Source organism: Protopterus annectens, chromosome 4.part1, assembly GCF_019279795.1.
Source record: "Protopterus annectens isolate FY-2018-M chromosome 4.part1, PAN1.0, whole genome shotgun sequence".
In the NCBI taxonomy this organism is placed as follows: Eukaryota; Metazoa; Chordata; order Ceratodontiformes; family Protopteridae; genus Protopterus; species Protopterus annectens.
The window spans coordinates 565,982,116-566,000,113 of record NC_056734.1 but is presented as its reverse complement, the minus strand read 5'-3'; the positions used below and the strand labels follow the sequence as shown (position 1 = coordinate 566,000,113).

The 17,998-nt window shown below is 41.2% G+C and overlaps 1 protein-coding gene across 5 annotated transcripts in view; it reads right to left on the bottom strand.

The window, feature by feature from the left end:
• MFN1 (mitofusin 1) overlaps positions 1-17,998 on the bottom strand; it is a 1,379,005-nt gene that overhangs the window by 1,174,001 nt on the left and 187,006 nt on the right. For all 5 annotated transcript variants that reach the window (XM_044070376.1, XM_044070375.1, XM_044070373.1 and 2 more), the window contains exon 5: positions 5,771-5,933. In XM_044070376.1, the coding sequence (XP_043926311.1) occupies positions 5,771-5,933 (163 nt within the window). The remainder of the gene's footprint in view (positions 1-5,770; positions 5,934-17,998) is intronic.

The window sequence follows — 17,998 nt, the reverse complement described above, 5'->3', positions numbered from 1 at the left end:
TTAGAATAAAGAGGAAGGTGGTAATGCTTGGAAAAAGTATGTACTGAACTCCAAGTGGCTGCTTCCAAAATATCTTTTGTAGCTACCCCCCTTAGAAAGGCAGTAGAAGTGGCAGTAGCTCTAGTGGAATGAGGTCTGATTCCAGCCGGAACCTCCTTACCATGATGGGAATAACAGAAAGAAATACAAAACCCAATCCATTTAGAAATAGTTTGTTTTGAAACAGGTTTTCCCTGAGAACCCAAAGCAAAAGAAACAAACAACTGCTGAGACTGCCTGAACCCCTTGGTTCTGCTCAAATAATAACGCAACTGCCTGTGAATATCCAAAGTATGCAAAATCTTCTCCCCTTTATTTTGGGGGTTTGCATAAAAAGTAGGCAAATGAATAGTTTGGTTCAAGGCCACACTAGAAACCACTTTAGGCATAAAGGAAGGATTAGTACGCTAAAGATAACCTATCCTTATGAAAAATCAGGAAAGGTTCCACTGCCATAAGGGCCTGTAATTCAGAAACCCTTCTTGCAGAGGTAATGGCCAACAAAAAAGCAGTCTTCCATGATAAATACTTTAACTCGGCAGTAGCTGCAGGCTCAAAAGGTTGTAGAGTAAGCTTTTCCAACACAAAATTGAGATCCCAAGCAGGAGTAGGAGCTCACGTGGGGTCTTATGTTCTTTGCCCTCTAAGAAATTGCTTAAACAAAGGATGGGAAAATAAAGGAGGGTCACAGTCATAGTGAGCCGAAATGGCTGCAGCATGAACCTTTATCGAGGAGAAAGACAAACCCTTGTCCAATAACTCGGTAAGATATTGAAGAGAAACACTTAAATCAGGCTTGGAAACATCAAAGTCCTTCGCTTTGCTCCAAAGAAAAAATCTCCTCCATTTATCAGCGTAAACTTTCCTTGTACTAGGCCTTCTGGCCTCCAAAATAACATTCAAAACTTGTTGTGGAAGCTGAGACCCTCCAGGGTCTAAAACAGAATATGCCAGGCTGTGAGATGCAGAGACTGAATCTTGACATTGAGGAAGTGATTGCCCTCCTGAGACAAAAGATGCGGAATCAAAGGTAGAGGCCAAGGAGGCTCCCGTACTAAACTCCTCAGTAGTGGGTACCAGTGCTGTCGAGGCCAATCCGGCGCTATCAGAATCATGGATGGCTTGTCCATTCTGGCCTTCAGGAGTACCTTGGGAATGAGAGGCAGAGGTGGAAAGGCATAGACATGAAGATTGCTCCAACTGAATGATAGAGCATCCACCTTCCAAGCTGTGGGATGAAACATTTTTGTGCAAAACTTTGGCAACTGGTAATTTAGTGGAGAAGCGAACAGATCTATGTCTGGAGTCCCCCATAACACTGTCAACTTTTGAAACACATGAGGATCCAGTTTCCACTCGTGAGGATCCACAATTTGTCTGCTCAACACATCTGCTAAGGAGTTCTGTGCTCCTGGTAGAAACCTTGCCTGAAAATTGAGGTGTAAACTGAGAGCAGTCTCCCACAAAATCATTGCTTGCCTGCAAAGAGGGTACGAATGGGTTCCCCCTTGCTTGTTGATGTACCACATAACAGTAGTGTTGTCTGTTTGAATCAACACCTGTCCTGGGTGAAGTAAATCCTTGAAAGCCATCAATGCAAATTGGACTGCTAACATCTCCTTCAAGTTGATATGCAAATGTTGAAGTCTGACAGGCCACGTGTCTTGCACCCATTTTCCATTGAGGTGTGCTCCCAAGCCTTGTCCGAGGCATCTGTCGTTAGAATCTGACTCGCCTCTGGTCGGGTCACAGAGAGTCCCTTGTTTAGGTGACATTCCTGAGCCCACCACAAAAATTCTTTCTGAATGCAAGGTATTATCTGAATGACAGTGTCTAGATCTTGGCAGTGTTGTGTCCATACATTTTTGAGATACCATTGAAGCTTCCTCATATGCAGTTTGGCATTGGGAAGCACCAGAATACAAGATGCCATGAACCCCAAGGCTTGAAGGACTGTCCTTGCAGTCAGCCTGGACTGTAGAGACATTTGATGGAAATAAAGAGAAAGGCTTCTTTGTTTGTCCGGGGTCAAAAAGGCCATCTGGGAAGCTGTATTCAGTCTCACACCCAGAAAGCACATGTCCTGAGAGGGTACTAGACTGGACTTTGTTTCGTTCACAGAATACCCTAGGCATCTTAACACTACCATCACATACTGTAGATGATGAAGAAGTTCGTCTTTGTGTTGTGCAATAATCAGGCAATCGTCCAAATAAGGGTAAATCTGTATTCCTCTCAACCTGAAAAAGGCTATCACTGGAGCCAGAACCTTTGTGAACACTCTGGGCGCAGTAGATAAGCCAAAGGGCAATGCAGAGAACTGATAATGTAAATTTCCAGCCCGAAAACGCAGGTACCTCCTGCAACTGGGCCTGATAGGAACATGAAGATAAGCCTCTTTGAGATCCAGAGTTACCATCTAGTGATCTTTTCCCAACAGAGGTAAAAGCTGTTGTAACGTCAGCATTTTGAACTTTGGAATGTCCAGATAAGTGTTGAGGATAGATAAATCCAAAATTGGTCTCCACGTGTTCCCTTTCTTTGGTACTAGAAACAGGCGAGAATAAAATCCTAGTCCCACTTCTGGACAGAGGAACTGGCTGTATAGCTCCTATTTGAAGAAGTAAAGAAATCTGCTTGTGAGCCTCTATCCTTTGCTGAGGAGGAACGTCTGGCATGCCTTTGAAAGGAGGCAATGTATGGAAATAGAACTTGTAGCCTCGATTTATAATGTCCAATACCCATTTGTCCTGGGTGACTAAAAGCCAGTTTTGCTTGAAGAGTGCTAACTTTCCTCCCAAAGGAGCTGCCAGGCAAGAAGAATCTGGCAGCTGAAAATGCAGGTCATTGGGCCTGTTTACGAAAGGACTGGCCCCTGCCCTCACCTGCAGATTGTGCAGGCGAACTCCAAGTTCTAGGCCTGAATGTACTGTGAGCTCTGCCCCTGCCACGTCTAGATCTACCCCTAGACTGAGATTCAGAAGAAGGGTAGGTCCACCCCTTAGTAGGCCAATTTCTACTAAACTTTGGAGGTTGCACCTGCAAAAAATCTTTAACAGTCTGCATAGACTTAGCCTTGTCTTCCATTTTCTTCAAAACCGACTCCACAGGGGACCAAACAAAACTTCAGACTGTAAAGCGGCATCCAGAATTCTACTTTTAACATGCTCGGAGAAATTCTGATCCTTAAGCCAGGCGTGCCTCGAAGAACTGAACCAGTGGCAGCCACCCTAGAAGAGGCCTGTACAGCATCAAAACCACACTGCAAAGAATGCTTACCCACCTGTTCAGAGACATGTACTAAATCCTGCAATTCTTTACACTCTATGCCCTCTGCCAAAGCATCCACTTTAGATTGTAGCTGAGAAAGGAGGAAATTCTGATACTTCAACATATGAAACTGGCAATTTAAAGCCCTCATTGCTAAAGTAGAAGAGGTATACACCTTCTTACCCCATCTATCCAAAGCTCTAGCTTCCTTATCTAGAGGAACCGGATTCTTTACAACAGAGGCTCTAACACCCTTAGGCCCCTGACTAATAGTTTCTGGGTCCGCCCTAGGACTCTTATACAGATATTTATGAGCCTCAGGCACCCTGTAATACCTGTCCGGTTTAACTGGCAGGAGGCAAAGAATCTGGATTAAGGGAAGCCTCCGAGAAAACATCTTGAACAACATCCAAAACAGGAGGTATAGCCAAGGGTCTATGCTGTGGTAAAAACAAGAATTCCCTAAGCCTCTTCCGTGAATCAGAGAAATCCTGTCCTTCCCACTTAAAATGCTCCCTCATGGAATGCAGAGTTTCTGAAAATGAAAAATCCTCTGGAGGAGAAGCAGAAGGAGTGGAATCCTCTGCATCAGAATCCGAATAAGGGGAAAATCTTGAATATCTTCAGCAGAAGACTCTGAGTCATCTGAGGCCTGATCCAAACTTTCCAACTCTGGCTCCACCCTGGGCCTCTTATCAGGAGGGGGCATAGAACCTCTAATTAAAGTAATCAAATCTTCTGCCATTTTAAGCATGTGCTTTTTAGGCACAGACCCTGAAGTGCCTGGAGGGACACCAGAGGAAGGCAAAACAGACCTGCCCTTAGAAGAAGCCTTAGAAATAGTAGCAGAAGGCCTAACCACCTTAGGCATAGAAGGGAGAACAGTAACCAGAGAGGCCCCTTCAGCTTGACCTGACTCCTGTGAGGCCACATCCTGCAAAATCAAAGTTTCCCCCTGAGACTCAACAGAAACTTCAGCCGGATCCACCAGCTCCACTGTAGCTTCTGCAGGACCGGCGTCCGAAACGGACGAATCAACCTGTCTAGGTTTCAAGGATTTGTCTTTGCGCTTCTTCGTGGAAGCGGCCGGAGGATCCGACGGCATATTATAATTACACCGCTTACCAAAGACTAACCTAGCACAATCTAACCTTCTTTTTATAGTGCGCTTATTAAACCTAGCACAAAATCGACACCGACTACGCCGTGGTCCGTCCCAAACAAGGAATGCAAAGAGAGTGATAATCCCTATGCGGTATCTGTTTCCCACAAGAAATACAATTATTCACTTTTTCTGACATCCGGAATTAACTGAGGCAAGAAAAAACAAAAATATTCCCCAACGGGGTACTTAGCCCAACTTGGTTTCGGTCTGAAACTCAGAATACGAAAATTTCAGAACGCCGAACGGCACTTGCAATGCTGCTTCTGCATCGGACCATGCGGCAAAAAAGACTGAGGATATGACGTCGGTCATGCGTTTTTATACCCTGATGCTCTGATGTCAGATCTGAGTGCCCATGACCGACGTCAGCCTAATACTTTGGTATTCGGGCCGACCGAGGACAGCGGACTACCCATATGTAAGGACTGCAGCAATGTGAGATGAAGAACATCTACAAAGGCATGTAGTTTCATTAAGGAGGAGGAAATCCTGGAACACTAAGAAACTGGCTAAAAACAAAGATCAGTCATCAAGGCAGCACACAGGTGTTCCTGCAAGGTGAGTTGAAACCAACCCGAAGGCCTGAAAGGAACAATAAAGCACAAAGTACGGCAATGGCAAAGCTCAGCTACAACAGTTACTGAAATTTGAGTTTAGTCCACAAATACTTTACAAGGCAGTCTTCCCACTGACAAATGAGCACTAGTCCACAGAAATAGCACATAAGAGGCTATAGCATAGCAACCTGCTTCACTAGTTTAGGCTTTGTTCTGCAAATTACAATATCTGCTCTTTTTTGCCTTGCTAATCATAAAGCATACTCATCTGCACCACACCAACTACTTCCTTTTCTATTAACTTGCACCTGGATACGGTTCCAGATCTCATCATTTCACTTCTTTCTCTAGATCCACTTACATGATATTTGCTTTTCAAATACCTAATAACATGGAGAATTTAAACAGCCAGTTGCATGCGTTTAAATAGCAGTGTTCTGACAATGCTGCCTTTAATCACATGTATATTCAGATCACTTGCATTACATTCAAACCCAGCCAATATATTCCTGCTAGAATGCACCTGTAGCCAGAGTTGTTAAAATAGCTGGTTATTCCAATCTACATTTCCTAGAAGTACAGATAAATTATTACATCTAGAAGAAAAAAAATACATGTACTTACTGACGTTTTGCTACATAAAACCTGTAGCCATTACAGATGTTTTACAACATAAAACTTATGGTCAATCACTTTTTTTAATTACTATGTGGCCTCTGCATCTATTCAAAATTATTACCTTCAAGTTTTTCTTCTCTTCTGATCCTTCAGTCATGAGGTAGGCTTTATCTCCATCTGTTCCTTCTACACTGAGGAAGCAATTAGTTGTATGTCCAATTCCACTTGGTAGCACTTTGTCCCACAGCATTGCATTGATAACTGTACTTTTTCCATTGCTTGTTCTAAGAGAAAGAAAAATGTACCAGTAGATACTAGAAATTACACTGCATGTAAAAACACTCATAGTAGTCACACCTCAATTCATTGCAGAATAGTGAATACCACAACAGTGTGCTTTTAACAGCTGAGTCAGAGAAGTTGGACACTTATCTTAAGAAATGCTGTTACGGTTTACTAGTGAAATGTCGAACGGCACTACATCGACTGTACTATAGTCGAACACTGAAGTTCGAAAATAGTAATGTCGACATCAAAAAATCAATCTAGGAATGGTTTTAACATGGGTCAAGGTAGGTGTTCAGTATTATTCAGAACTACAAACATCTCCCCTACCTCGACCCATGTTAAAACACAGTCCTAGATTGTTTTTTTGTCGTCGACATTACTATTTTCGAACTTCCGTGTTCGACTATAGTACAGTCGATGTAGTGCCGTTCGACACTTCAATAGTAAACCGCTGTTACAGTAGGTCAAGAAGCCAGCAAACAACTTTCTTATGAAAAATTAAGTATGCAAACAAATTACAACAGCTACTACATGTAAAGAAATTCAGTCTAAACAATACAAGAAGCAGACAGGTGTACAATGCATTAAGAAATCTTTATTTTTACCACCACATATGGAAGGAATAAAAAAGTCACACTGGAAGTCACCTACAAAAACAATCTTAAAAATTTGGCAGGTAAGCTTGTGTGACATATTTACATTTTTATTTCTCAGGTCAATTATGGTTTCTAGCAACATCCTGAAGGGTAAGGACCTGTTAACACCTGATAGGTAAGGGTTACACCCCATTGTAAAGGAGCAAGATGCCCGCAGAGATGGGATTTGAATCCCACCACTGCCAACCTATGTGAAGGTAGGGAATGTGGATATGGATATAGTGCTATAATCACAACTCCACCATCCATCATTAAATACATTTTTAATTTAAAATTCTACAACTTATAGCCACCATGAGTATATGGTGTCTCAAGTCATACATACCACTAGTGCCAATCACATTAGAGTATAAACAAGGCACACAAACATGAAATACTAAATAATTCACCAATTTGTAATTATATTTGAAAACAAACAGGACCTATGCTTTGCTGCTTTGGGTATGGGCCTAACACCATCTGCACACAAAATGAATGAACATCCCCACACAGCATGGTTGTTGGCCTAGCTCAGCAGATCTCTTTTTCACCATTTTAAGTGTCTTGCAGGGCTCACTTATACATAACTGTACTTTAAATAAAGTGTGTGTGTGTGTGTGTGTGTGTGTGTGTGTGTGTGTGCGCATGCAAATCTATATACCTACATATACACCCACACACACTTGTGTGCACATGTATAGAGGCACTGGATATATAAAATCTACATCCATACATACTTACTTACACTTGCACACACACTCACGCACACACATGCACATACACACACGTGCATGCACATGTGCACACCCACACGCATGCGCGCGCATACACACACACACACACACACACACACACACACACACACACACACACACTGTAGTGGGGTTAAGAGATTTTGCCCTTTCTCCACTGCAGTATGATCTCTGAGTTGGTATATATAATTATCAAGGGGGTTGCCCCACTACAAAAAGAGCAGCTTAGTCTTTTTTTTTTTTCAATAGCTTGTTTTTTATGCATTTGTGCTCAATAAATTACAACTCAATATACTGCTTTTTCAGTGCATCAACATACACCTATACGTACATATTATTTCTGGTTGTCAAACATAAGCAGAATGTCACATTTACATATTAATGAGTCTATTTTCTTACTCAAGTCAGATGTCTCTCTCAAAAATTCTAACTGCTCTTTTATAACCTGCTAGCTTCTCTAGTGTGGGACAAGTTAGAAATCATGTAGTTATATTTTCATATCCTGTATATAATTGCTGTGTTTCCAGCCAAACAAAGCTATCTTCAGTTACAAACTTTATATATTTTCTTTTTGCTTACATTCATAGAAAAACTTCACGCATTTACATGCTACAGAGAAACTTGTATATTACTAATTAAATGACAGATTTTAGTTTACCTGCTACAGATTTTACAAGAAAGACATGCAGCTGATGCATATGTTACATCCTGATTCAGAAAACAGTAGCATACAAATTACACTGCATATGTAAGCAGAGATGCACCCATACACATACTTGCTTTTCCCTTAGAATGTATGAGATTACTGCATGAAATATATCTGGGGTCTTATGTGGGCATCAAAATAAATACAAGCATGGTATCTGGTTTTGAAACAGGGTGAAGAACAATGCAGGGATGTCCTTTATCCCTGTTATTTGCAATACATCTAGAACCATTATCACAAAAAATAAGGGCAGATGTACAGGAGTGAAACTGGAATGGTAAAGAGGAATATTTAAAGCAGTTCAAAGGTATTGTTGTATTTTAAGGAAGTTTACTAGAGTATCAAGAAATAAAATTAACGATGATAAAACCAAGGTGGTATGTGTGAACATGAACTATGCACCAAACCATGACGTGGTACAGGAATTTCCATACTTGTGGGAACACTATAAATTAAAATAAGCAATAGTCAGTATCACTAAAAAAAACTAAAAGACTCCCCCAGAGAGAGACAGGACAAGAGAAGGTTAAAAACTGTGCACATGATAAAAAGGTGGAAGAATATGGTGGTTGACAAAGAGCACAGGACACAAGCAGTGAAAATGTTTATAGCTCAACTCACAATCTACAAAGCACAAGAATTATAGTTGATCCAGATAAAAGACCCTGTGATCATTTCAAGAGAGAAATATTGAAATATAACGGGGTGGGGGGGGGGACCAAATGTTTCTTGGAGGAAAAAAATTATACATACAGATGAGCGAGGGCTGGCAGTGCCTCATTTGCAGGATTATCACAGCAGCAGTACAACTAAGATTAGTCTATTACAGGTTCATAAGTAGGTACTAGGCCATCGGCCCAAGGGCCTAAGTAAGCCTAGCCAACAAAGTTCCCCGGCTTACGCCAACCCAAGAAAGTTAATTTCCTGTGTCCCTGTCAAGCAGAGCCACAGAAGTGATCCCTGGGGTGTATTTCCTATTACCCATCCACTCATCAAGATTTTTCTTGAAGAGTGTTAATGATGAACTTTGCTTGACATAGATGGGTAGCTTGTTCCAGAGTATGGGAAGTCTCTGGGACAGGAATCTATCCCTCCAGCAAGTCCTGTTTATTGTGGTGACAAGGTTTGGGTCCCTAGAGCGTGTTGCATGGTGGGATTGGGATTTCTTTAGGTGTAGCATGTCCAACAGCTCTGGGTTTGACATAGCTTTATATGTTAGGCAGAGATCACCTCGGAGTAGGCGATATGCTACAGAGTAAAGCTGGAGTTTTTTGAGACTATCAGTGTAGGCCATCTGTTTGAGGCCAGTAATTCTCTTTGTGAGGTACTTCTGTGGCCTTTCCAGCTGCTGAAGATGTCTTGTGAGGTACATTCCAAAAGGGGTGTTGTACTCTATAATGGGTCTAATGAGTGTAGAGTAGAGGGGAACAATGACCTCTTTTTTCCTGGATGAGAACCCTTTTGTGATGAGTTGTGCTATGTAGAAGGATTTCCTGACTACTGTGGCAATGTGATTATCAAAGGAGAGACTACTGTCCACCTGGGTCCCAAGGTCTCATCACACATTCGGTGTTAAGAAGACTGCCGCCTATGTGGTAGTTCATGGGTACAGAGTTTTTACCAAAGGAGATAACAATGCACTTTTTGGCATTGAGCTTGACGCCATGGCTCTGACACCAGGCATCTGTCTCAGTGAGGCCCTTCTGTAGGATGTCCACATCACTTGGGGACTTGACTAAAGCTCCTATTTTGCAGTCATCTGCGAACTTCGTTAGCCAGAGGCCTTCTGTGTTAGCCTGTACTTCAAAGAAGTAGATACCAAACAGGAGAGGTCCCAGGACTGAACCCTGTGGTACTCCACTTATCACTGGTTTGAAGTCAGATTTGGTGTCTGCAACTTTTACAGTGTGGGTTCTGTCAGTGAGCCAGTTGGTAACCCATCTTGTGACATAGGGATTTATACCTAGTTTAGTGAGTTTAGCTATAATTCCAGAATGGGGGATGGTGTCGAAAGCCTTGGCGAGGTCAAGATAGGCTGTAAAATCCTGAATATAACAAAAAATGGAAAAGGATTATGTTAAGGTAAGAAGCCTATAGTCTGCTCATAGGTAGGCTACACATCAACAAAAAGGGGCAACTGGGAGGAGTCTGCAACAACAGTAATAAAAGCAAAGAAATCTCAAATAATGGAAATTTGAATTGTGGTTGATGGGCTTTGCTAAGCAGCAATTTGGGACTGATACTCAAATGACAGCTGGATGGAGCAAGAAGGATACTGAGATATATTACTAGGAAAAAATAGAGTAGAGGGAAGTAGGCTAGATTGGGGAGCATTTGGGGAGAAATTTCAACCGCCAGAAACAGACCTCCTGGAATATAGAGGGTTACATGAAATCTTAAGGAGGTGTGATATAGAAATAAAGAGAAAAAACAGAATGAATGAATAAAACTGCTGACTGAGGCTAGAACGGAGAAAGTTGATTAATGACTGCTAGTCACTAGACTGCACAAGACGTTAATAAATCAGAGATGGAAAGCAAAAGATAAACAAGTGTAAAGCTGGAGGGATTTAATAGACAGGGTAATATAAGATGGGAGCTGGTCAGAGAGGAATGTGGTGCTGCAATAACAACAACCAAATGAAGGAATTCAGAATCTTTGCACGGAAATATCTGCACAAATTATTCTACATGCTGGAAAGTTTGCATAGAATGTTCTCTGGAGTTTGTGGGAATTTCTGGAGGTGTGAGCAAAATTCTACAGGGCACTAGTCTTATTTCTGTACTCGTGAGAAATTAAAGAACTTTAAAGGTGGTCTTCAAAGCTAACTGAGAGATTTCTAAGTAGGCATTGGCAATTATGGGACATTTGTTCTCACTTAAATGGGGTAGAAGAATTATATACACAAAGACATACTAAAGCCTTAGTGATGTTACTACTAATAGCGGCTAAAAAGGTGATCATGAGGAAATGGTAAACAAATCAGGAGCCGGTTATTGAGAAAGTAATTAAGCTAATGAATGAAACAAAAGACCTGGAAAGGAGTATAATGAAGAATACACTCAGTAAGCTTCATAAAAGAAATGGAATTACTGGTACTTAATAACTGAACACTAATAAGGAGGAAGGTCACTGTAGAGTGGAAAAATGAGAGACAGGAAGGTAAAAACAATGCTAGAGAAAAACAAGTAAGGGATTATGTAAATAATTGGTCAATAATTATAGATGATGCAATGTTTGGTAATAATTTAAGCCTCATGGTTAAAACATAGAACTTAAAGATGCATTAGCATGTTAGACATTAAGCATGAAATGGGCTAACCACCAGGACAGCACAATGCAGCATGCAGGAGGACTGTACCATTGTAACGAACTACAGGTAACCATTTGAAATGTGGGGACAGTACAGTCGTAGAAGTACTTACCATAAACAGTTGATTTCCTACTTTTCACTATTGCAGTATTCCTTACTAAAGGGATATCATACAGAGGACAGCCATATGTCTGGCCAGCATACCAAAGCTTTAGTCCCTTCCAGGTACCATATATTAGATCTATGTCCTACGTCCAGGATTTAAGGTACACAAGTGATGCATGAGCACCTAATTTTCAAAACTGAATTGTCCCAGAAGAACCAGAGCAACCCAAGAAGAACAAAAAAGAAACAGCATATGTAGCCAGAAAGGAAAGAAAGAGAACCCCTTGGTCAAAGGAGAAGGAAACAAGACACAGACGGGGGAAGGAGAAAAGGATGGAGTACTGCAACAGTGAAAAGTAGGACATCTATTGCTATGGTATGTTCTTAAACAACTCTACTATGCCCCTCCTTATCACTGCTGCAGTATCCCTTACTAAAAGGGAGTGTGCAAAAGCTACTGTAGAGGAATGGAGGAGGAAGCAACCAAAGAGCCCTCCAAAATCTATGTAGAATGGCCCTAGCAAAGCCACATCTGGCTACAGCAAGATCATCTAACTTGTAGTGCTTAGGGAAAGTATGTACAGATGACTAAGTAGCAGGCTCCAAAATAGAACGGGCATCCAGACTCTTGAAAAAGGCATCAGAACAGGCTACCACCATGGTAGAATAATCACAAACTGAAGAAGGAAACTGTTTATAAAGAAAAGAATATCAAAAAGAAATGGCCTTAGAAATCCAAGGGGAGTTGGTTTCCTCAGAAACAGCTAAACCCAATTTCTTAACATGAAAGGAGACAAAAAGTTGCTCTAAGTCCTATACAAGTAACGTGAGAGCTGATGTAAATCTTAGGTATGTAGAATCTTCTCACCGCTATTCTGAGGTGAAGGATAAAAAGAAGGAAGGTGAATGGACTGATTTAAGGACAAGTCATTGACTAGCTTGGGCATAAAAGGATTGGTGTGAAGAGAAACTCTATGTAAAAACAGAAAAGGAAGACAAATAGATCTGCCTCATGAGCACCCCACCAACAGACAATGCCCAGGAAGGCTTCCTTGTGAAGCATCCATTTGTGAGGATCTGTCCTGACCTGCTCAGGTTGCCTGACACTAGATTGTGCTCAGAGGGAATGTAAACTGCCTGAAGGATCAGATGATGACAGATAGCAAACTTCCAAACAAGAAGAGCTAGTCTGAAAAGAAGGTATTACTATGTGCCCTCTTGTTTGTTTACAAACAACATAACAATAGAGTTGTTTGTATTAACCCAGAAGGAATACAGGGCTTGAAGAGCCAAAAGCAGGACCCTCATCTCTCTGATGTTGATGTGATCTTCCATTTACTGCAGAGACCATACTCCCTGGACTCTGATGTTGTTAGAAGAGGTACCCCACACAGACTTGAAGAATTTGTATACAGCTTCTTAGTGGGAGAAGGAGATGAAATGGTAAGGCTTGGATTCAGAGAAATCTGATGAATTCAGCACCAATATTCATTTTGAGACAAGGCAAGGGAAGAATGGGAAATCCCAGAGAATGAGAGTGTTGCAGCCAGATTAAACACTGAAGCTTCCTCATGTGGCGCCTGGTGAAAGGAACCATAGAAATGGTGGAAGCCCTGTGCCCTACAGCCAGGAGAAATTCTTGCAGTCAACACTTGCAAAGGAGACTAGAAGAAAACTGTTGAGAAGGTGACCCTGAGAGAAGGAATAAAAGCCATCATAGGCAAGGTCCAAATCCTGCATCCATGGAAAAACTTGATCCTGTAAAGAGGGTCAAAATAGATTTGAGATTTTGGGTGAAACCCATACTTTGAAGCAAAAATATGGTTAAGTCGAGATTCTGAAGAAGCTGCTGGCGGGAAGCAGCCTGAATGAGATTGGCTGTCCAAACAGAAAAAAATATATATATATCATGGAGTTTACAGTAAGCTATGTCCTGAGCCAGACATTAGTAAAGGAGCTGAAGAAAGACCAAAGGGCAATGTAAAGAAATGATAAAAGGAAGAAACAGAGAACCATACAACTTTCCTGAACAGGGGGTAAACAGGAATGTGGAGATGAGCATCCTTCAGGTCTGGAGAGTCCAGATAGGCCTGAGGAAGCAACAAAGGGAACTGGGACTAGACAGACAACATTTTGAAAGTGGAGGTTCTCAGAAAAGTGTTGAGAAAGAAGAGCTCCAGAATGGACCTCCAAGAGCCCCCCTTCCTGGGAACCAGAAGCATCCTGGAATAAAAATCTGTACCTCTCTGGGAGGAGGAACAGGTTGAATAGTTCCCTGAGCTAAAAAGGTCCTGAAGAATGGGAGGAAAATGAGAAATATGGCAATGCAGAGGTTTAGTGATCCCTGAATAGGGTGAAACGGATTTCCAAACTGACAAGTAACCTTTTTGTATTATTGAAAGAGCCCAGTAATCTGTAGTGATTTGCTGCCATAAGGGCCAAGACAGAATTAACTGGAAAGAAACAGGAAACTAGCTGAGGAGCAGGGAAGGATAAATATCAAACAGAAGCAGACTTGTCGGGAAAAGAGGGATTTTGTCCTCTAGAATCCTGAGCAGGTTTATCCAGAAACACCCTTTTGAAAGATTTCTTACCCCTTTAAAGGAGGCCTCTGCTGTCTACACACAAAGGGAGACTTAGAAGGATAAATCATTTGAAACTTAGGAATGGGGAAAAGAAAAACCTGTTTGAGGTCCTGCATAACCATGCCTTTATCCTGTAAGCTTTTAAGAAACCTTGCAGCAGCGGAACCAAATAGATTCTGAGAGTTCAAGGGAGAATCCAACAATATGGCTTTTATCTGTGTATAATAGAATCGAATGCAGCTGTCCTAGAAGATGCACCAGCAACACTATATCTGCATTTGACAGAATGGGAAGACACCTGAGGAGCAGAAATTGCAGAATTCTTAGCTTCATAGTCAGGCATGTCAGTCAAACCAAGTTTAGAAAGAAGAGCCAGCATATACCTGGTTATGTGGGTCTGGTAGTTTATGGCTCTGAAAGCCAAGGTGGCACACTTTTTCCCACACCTACTACAGCCCTTCTGCCCTTGTCAGAAGGCAGAAGTCTGGAAGATGACAGCAATTTGGAATTTTTATCAGCAGAAAGAGAAATGACTCTGGGGCCAGAGGAGGAATTCTTAAAATGAAAAGCAACCTGAGACTCAAAAGTTATAGGACTTGTCCATTTTTTTAGATGCAGAAGGCTAAGACTCAGGAGCCTGTGAAGCAGCAGAAAAGGTGTTCAGAAGTGTTTTCAACATAGAAGGAACTGCAGAAGGCTTGGACAGTCCATTTGTAAAAGGGCATACCTCCTTCTTTTGGACTTCAGATATTTGGGAACTCTTCCACTGAAAATCCTCCATTATTTTTACAATGGTGTCACCAAAAGAAAACTCTTCAATAGGGGAATCGAGGGGGGGGGGGTATCTTCATCCTCTGAACCTAGAGCAAGAAGAGAAGGATCTAAAAAGAAAATGCTAATGACTCTTCCACAAACTCCAATTCTAAATCTTTATCAGAACAGTCAGACTCCATAAGCCCTTCAGAGGGAATGGAAGAAAAAGGAACAGAAACCAATAATGATCCTTTGGGGGGTGTCTGTAAGGCCATGAGGGTCCTTAAAAAAAAACCTGAGTTAAATCCTGCCACTCTTTATGGGGATCCCTAGGAACAGGAGCTACACTCTTGGACTTCTACCTTTTTTTTTTTTTTAAAGGGAACCTCTGTCCTAACACGTTTAGGTGGTTCAGTGGTTCAAATCCATGCCAACTTAAATGGAGGAACCAGGAACTGCTTTCTGGGAATCCCCCAGGCCCTTCCGATATAATCAGTCATTGCTCCCCCTTCTCGGCTATAGCACACATATGCTCAGTCTTTGACTTGTGAAAGCCAGCCTTGTGTCGGCCTCCAACTGGGTTGCGACAGAGACAGATGGCTGCAGAAACAGACAGTCCTTGGGTTCTTCATCCAGCCTGCTGGGGATGTCCTGCAGAAATCACTAAACTTATTTTTTTAGACTTCTTAAAGATCAAGTTTAAAGCAGCAAACTGATACAATGGAAATACCATTCTCCCGATGGTATCTTTGGGGTTGAGACCACTAATCTTTCGTAAAAGAAAATCCTTGTCATTTTTTTTTCAGAAAAAAACAAACAAAAAAAGTTTTTAAAATTCCAATGAATGTCAATTAGTACGTCCATCAAGACATACTGACATCATTATGGGATCACACCTTAATTGTTTAATTTAAATCTGTCATCCAACTATAAAGTTTTCTGCCAAAATGTTAATTAGATTAACGCTGGCATACTCATATTTTAAATTACCATTCCACATGTTTTGGAGTGGGGATAAGGATATTAAGGTTTCTGACCACTGACAGAAAGCTTGATTGCTTTCTATATGGCCACTAAAACCAATCAATGAGATGTGAATGCCCACCTGGAGAGGATGGGACACCAGACATTTTCTCCAGTTTCCAGTATTTGCATGAATTTTAAAACTTTTTTTTTCTGAAAACAAAATGGCAAGGATTTTCCTTTTCAAAAGGTTAGAGGTCTCAACCACAAAGATGCCACTTGGAAGAAAGGTAAGCGATTCACAATATCAGTTCACTGCTTTAAACTTGATCTTTAAGAGGTGGCTGAACATCAGGGCAGGCAGATTCAGAAGCCATAGTTCCCCTCAACAAGCAATTTCAGAGGCTGGTTCCTCTAGGAAAACAGAAAGGGAGAACTAACTGCTATGAAGGTTCTTTGGTACAAAAGCTTGACAAATTGCACAGAGTATGATTGTGAGCTACACCTCAGCAGAAACGGCACTTGTGACTATCTTTATTGGTAATCTGCCCCCCCCCCCCTACACACACACACACACACACACACACACACACACACACACACACACACACACACACACACACACACACACACACACACTCATTTCCATTTTCTGGATGACATCTAAAATGATAAACCAACAAAACAAAAAAAAGAAGGGAAAGTATGCAGTGGCTTACTTATTTTGCATAGGCTCGGTAGCTGAAACAATGTGACTAACGATTTGACAAAGTGAATTCAAAAGGTAGCGTTTGGACTAGCAGCAAAGAAGTTCTTAGAATTAGGCACCCATACATCACTTAAGTACGTTATGCCTTGGACATAGGACATACGACTGAAGTAGGGTACCTGGAATGGTCTATGGTTCTGGTATGCTGGCAAGACATATGGCTACCCTTGATAGGATATCCGTTTGGTAAGGAATACTTCAACAGTGATAAGGAAGGAAGGACATCTGCTATATCGAGTCCCATAATGCAGAGACTAAATGACTGAAAAAATGAACTTGCATACAAGTCCAAGGTGGCCATTTCTTGAAATATTCCTTTTTTTTGGAGGTAAAGAGATGTCTGAGCTAGCATATTTTGGAGGGAGCTTTGCTCCCTACAAAAAAGAAGTTTGACATTCACTCTTCTCCTGCATTTTCGATTTTTTTCAGAATGTCAGTCCAACATTTCAGTAAGGATACAAACTGTATTGTAATAATAAAAGTAGTGTGAATTAAAAACATTACATAATAATATCATCTGCAAATACAGTTAACTTTTCCTAACTACCATACCAGATATATCCTTGAATTTGTAAGTCCCTTATTTAGTGTAATAATGTCTCTAAATATAAAGGAAACAAAGAGGAAAGAGGACATCCCTGCCTTGTTCCTGTGTTGAAACACAGTTTGTCAGACAGGAACCCTGCCACCTTAATTCCTGCCTCCGACCTTTCATATAGCTGCCTAATTAACCCTAGTATTCTATCAGAGAATGCAAATACTGCCATTGCCCTACAAATAAAATTCCAGCCGACTCTACTTAACACTTTCTCTGCATCAAGACTAAACAATACAGTGTGTTTTCTTACACTCTGCTTTCTACTGGATTAAAATTGTTCACTTAATGTTTTCAAATGTTTGCCTCCCTTAAACAAAACCACAACGATCCATACATATCAATTTTACCAACACATTTCCCATTCTCTTGGACAGTATTGAAAAACACTTTATAATCATGGTTTAAAAGTGAAATTAATCTATATGAAGCTAGGTCTGAAGGATCTTCACTCTCTTTGGATAATACAGCCACCACAGCTTTCTATCAAGGTGCTGGTACTCCTCCACCCTCTTAATGTTATTAAACAAAACCTTCCAGATCTTTTATCACTTTCTTCCCTCCTTGTTTCAGCAGGGAACAGGTTTTTATTCTAGAATGTTTCTGGTTCCCGGGAAGCAAGGGTCATGGAGGCCCATTCTAGACATATACATTCTCAACACATTTCTCAAGGCTCCTTCTTTCAGGGTGTTGTCTCTTCAGACACTTTTCCATGTTTTGTCACCCAAAGATTTGCTAGTCTCTCTGGAATTAAAGGATGCATATTCCTATTCACTTTCTCTTCAGGAAATTTTTACATTTCTCCATTTCTTCTTGTTATCAGTTCTCTGCTTTGCCTTTTGGACTTTCTATAGCTCCGGGGGTATTTGCCAAATGTTTGGCCCC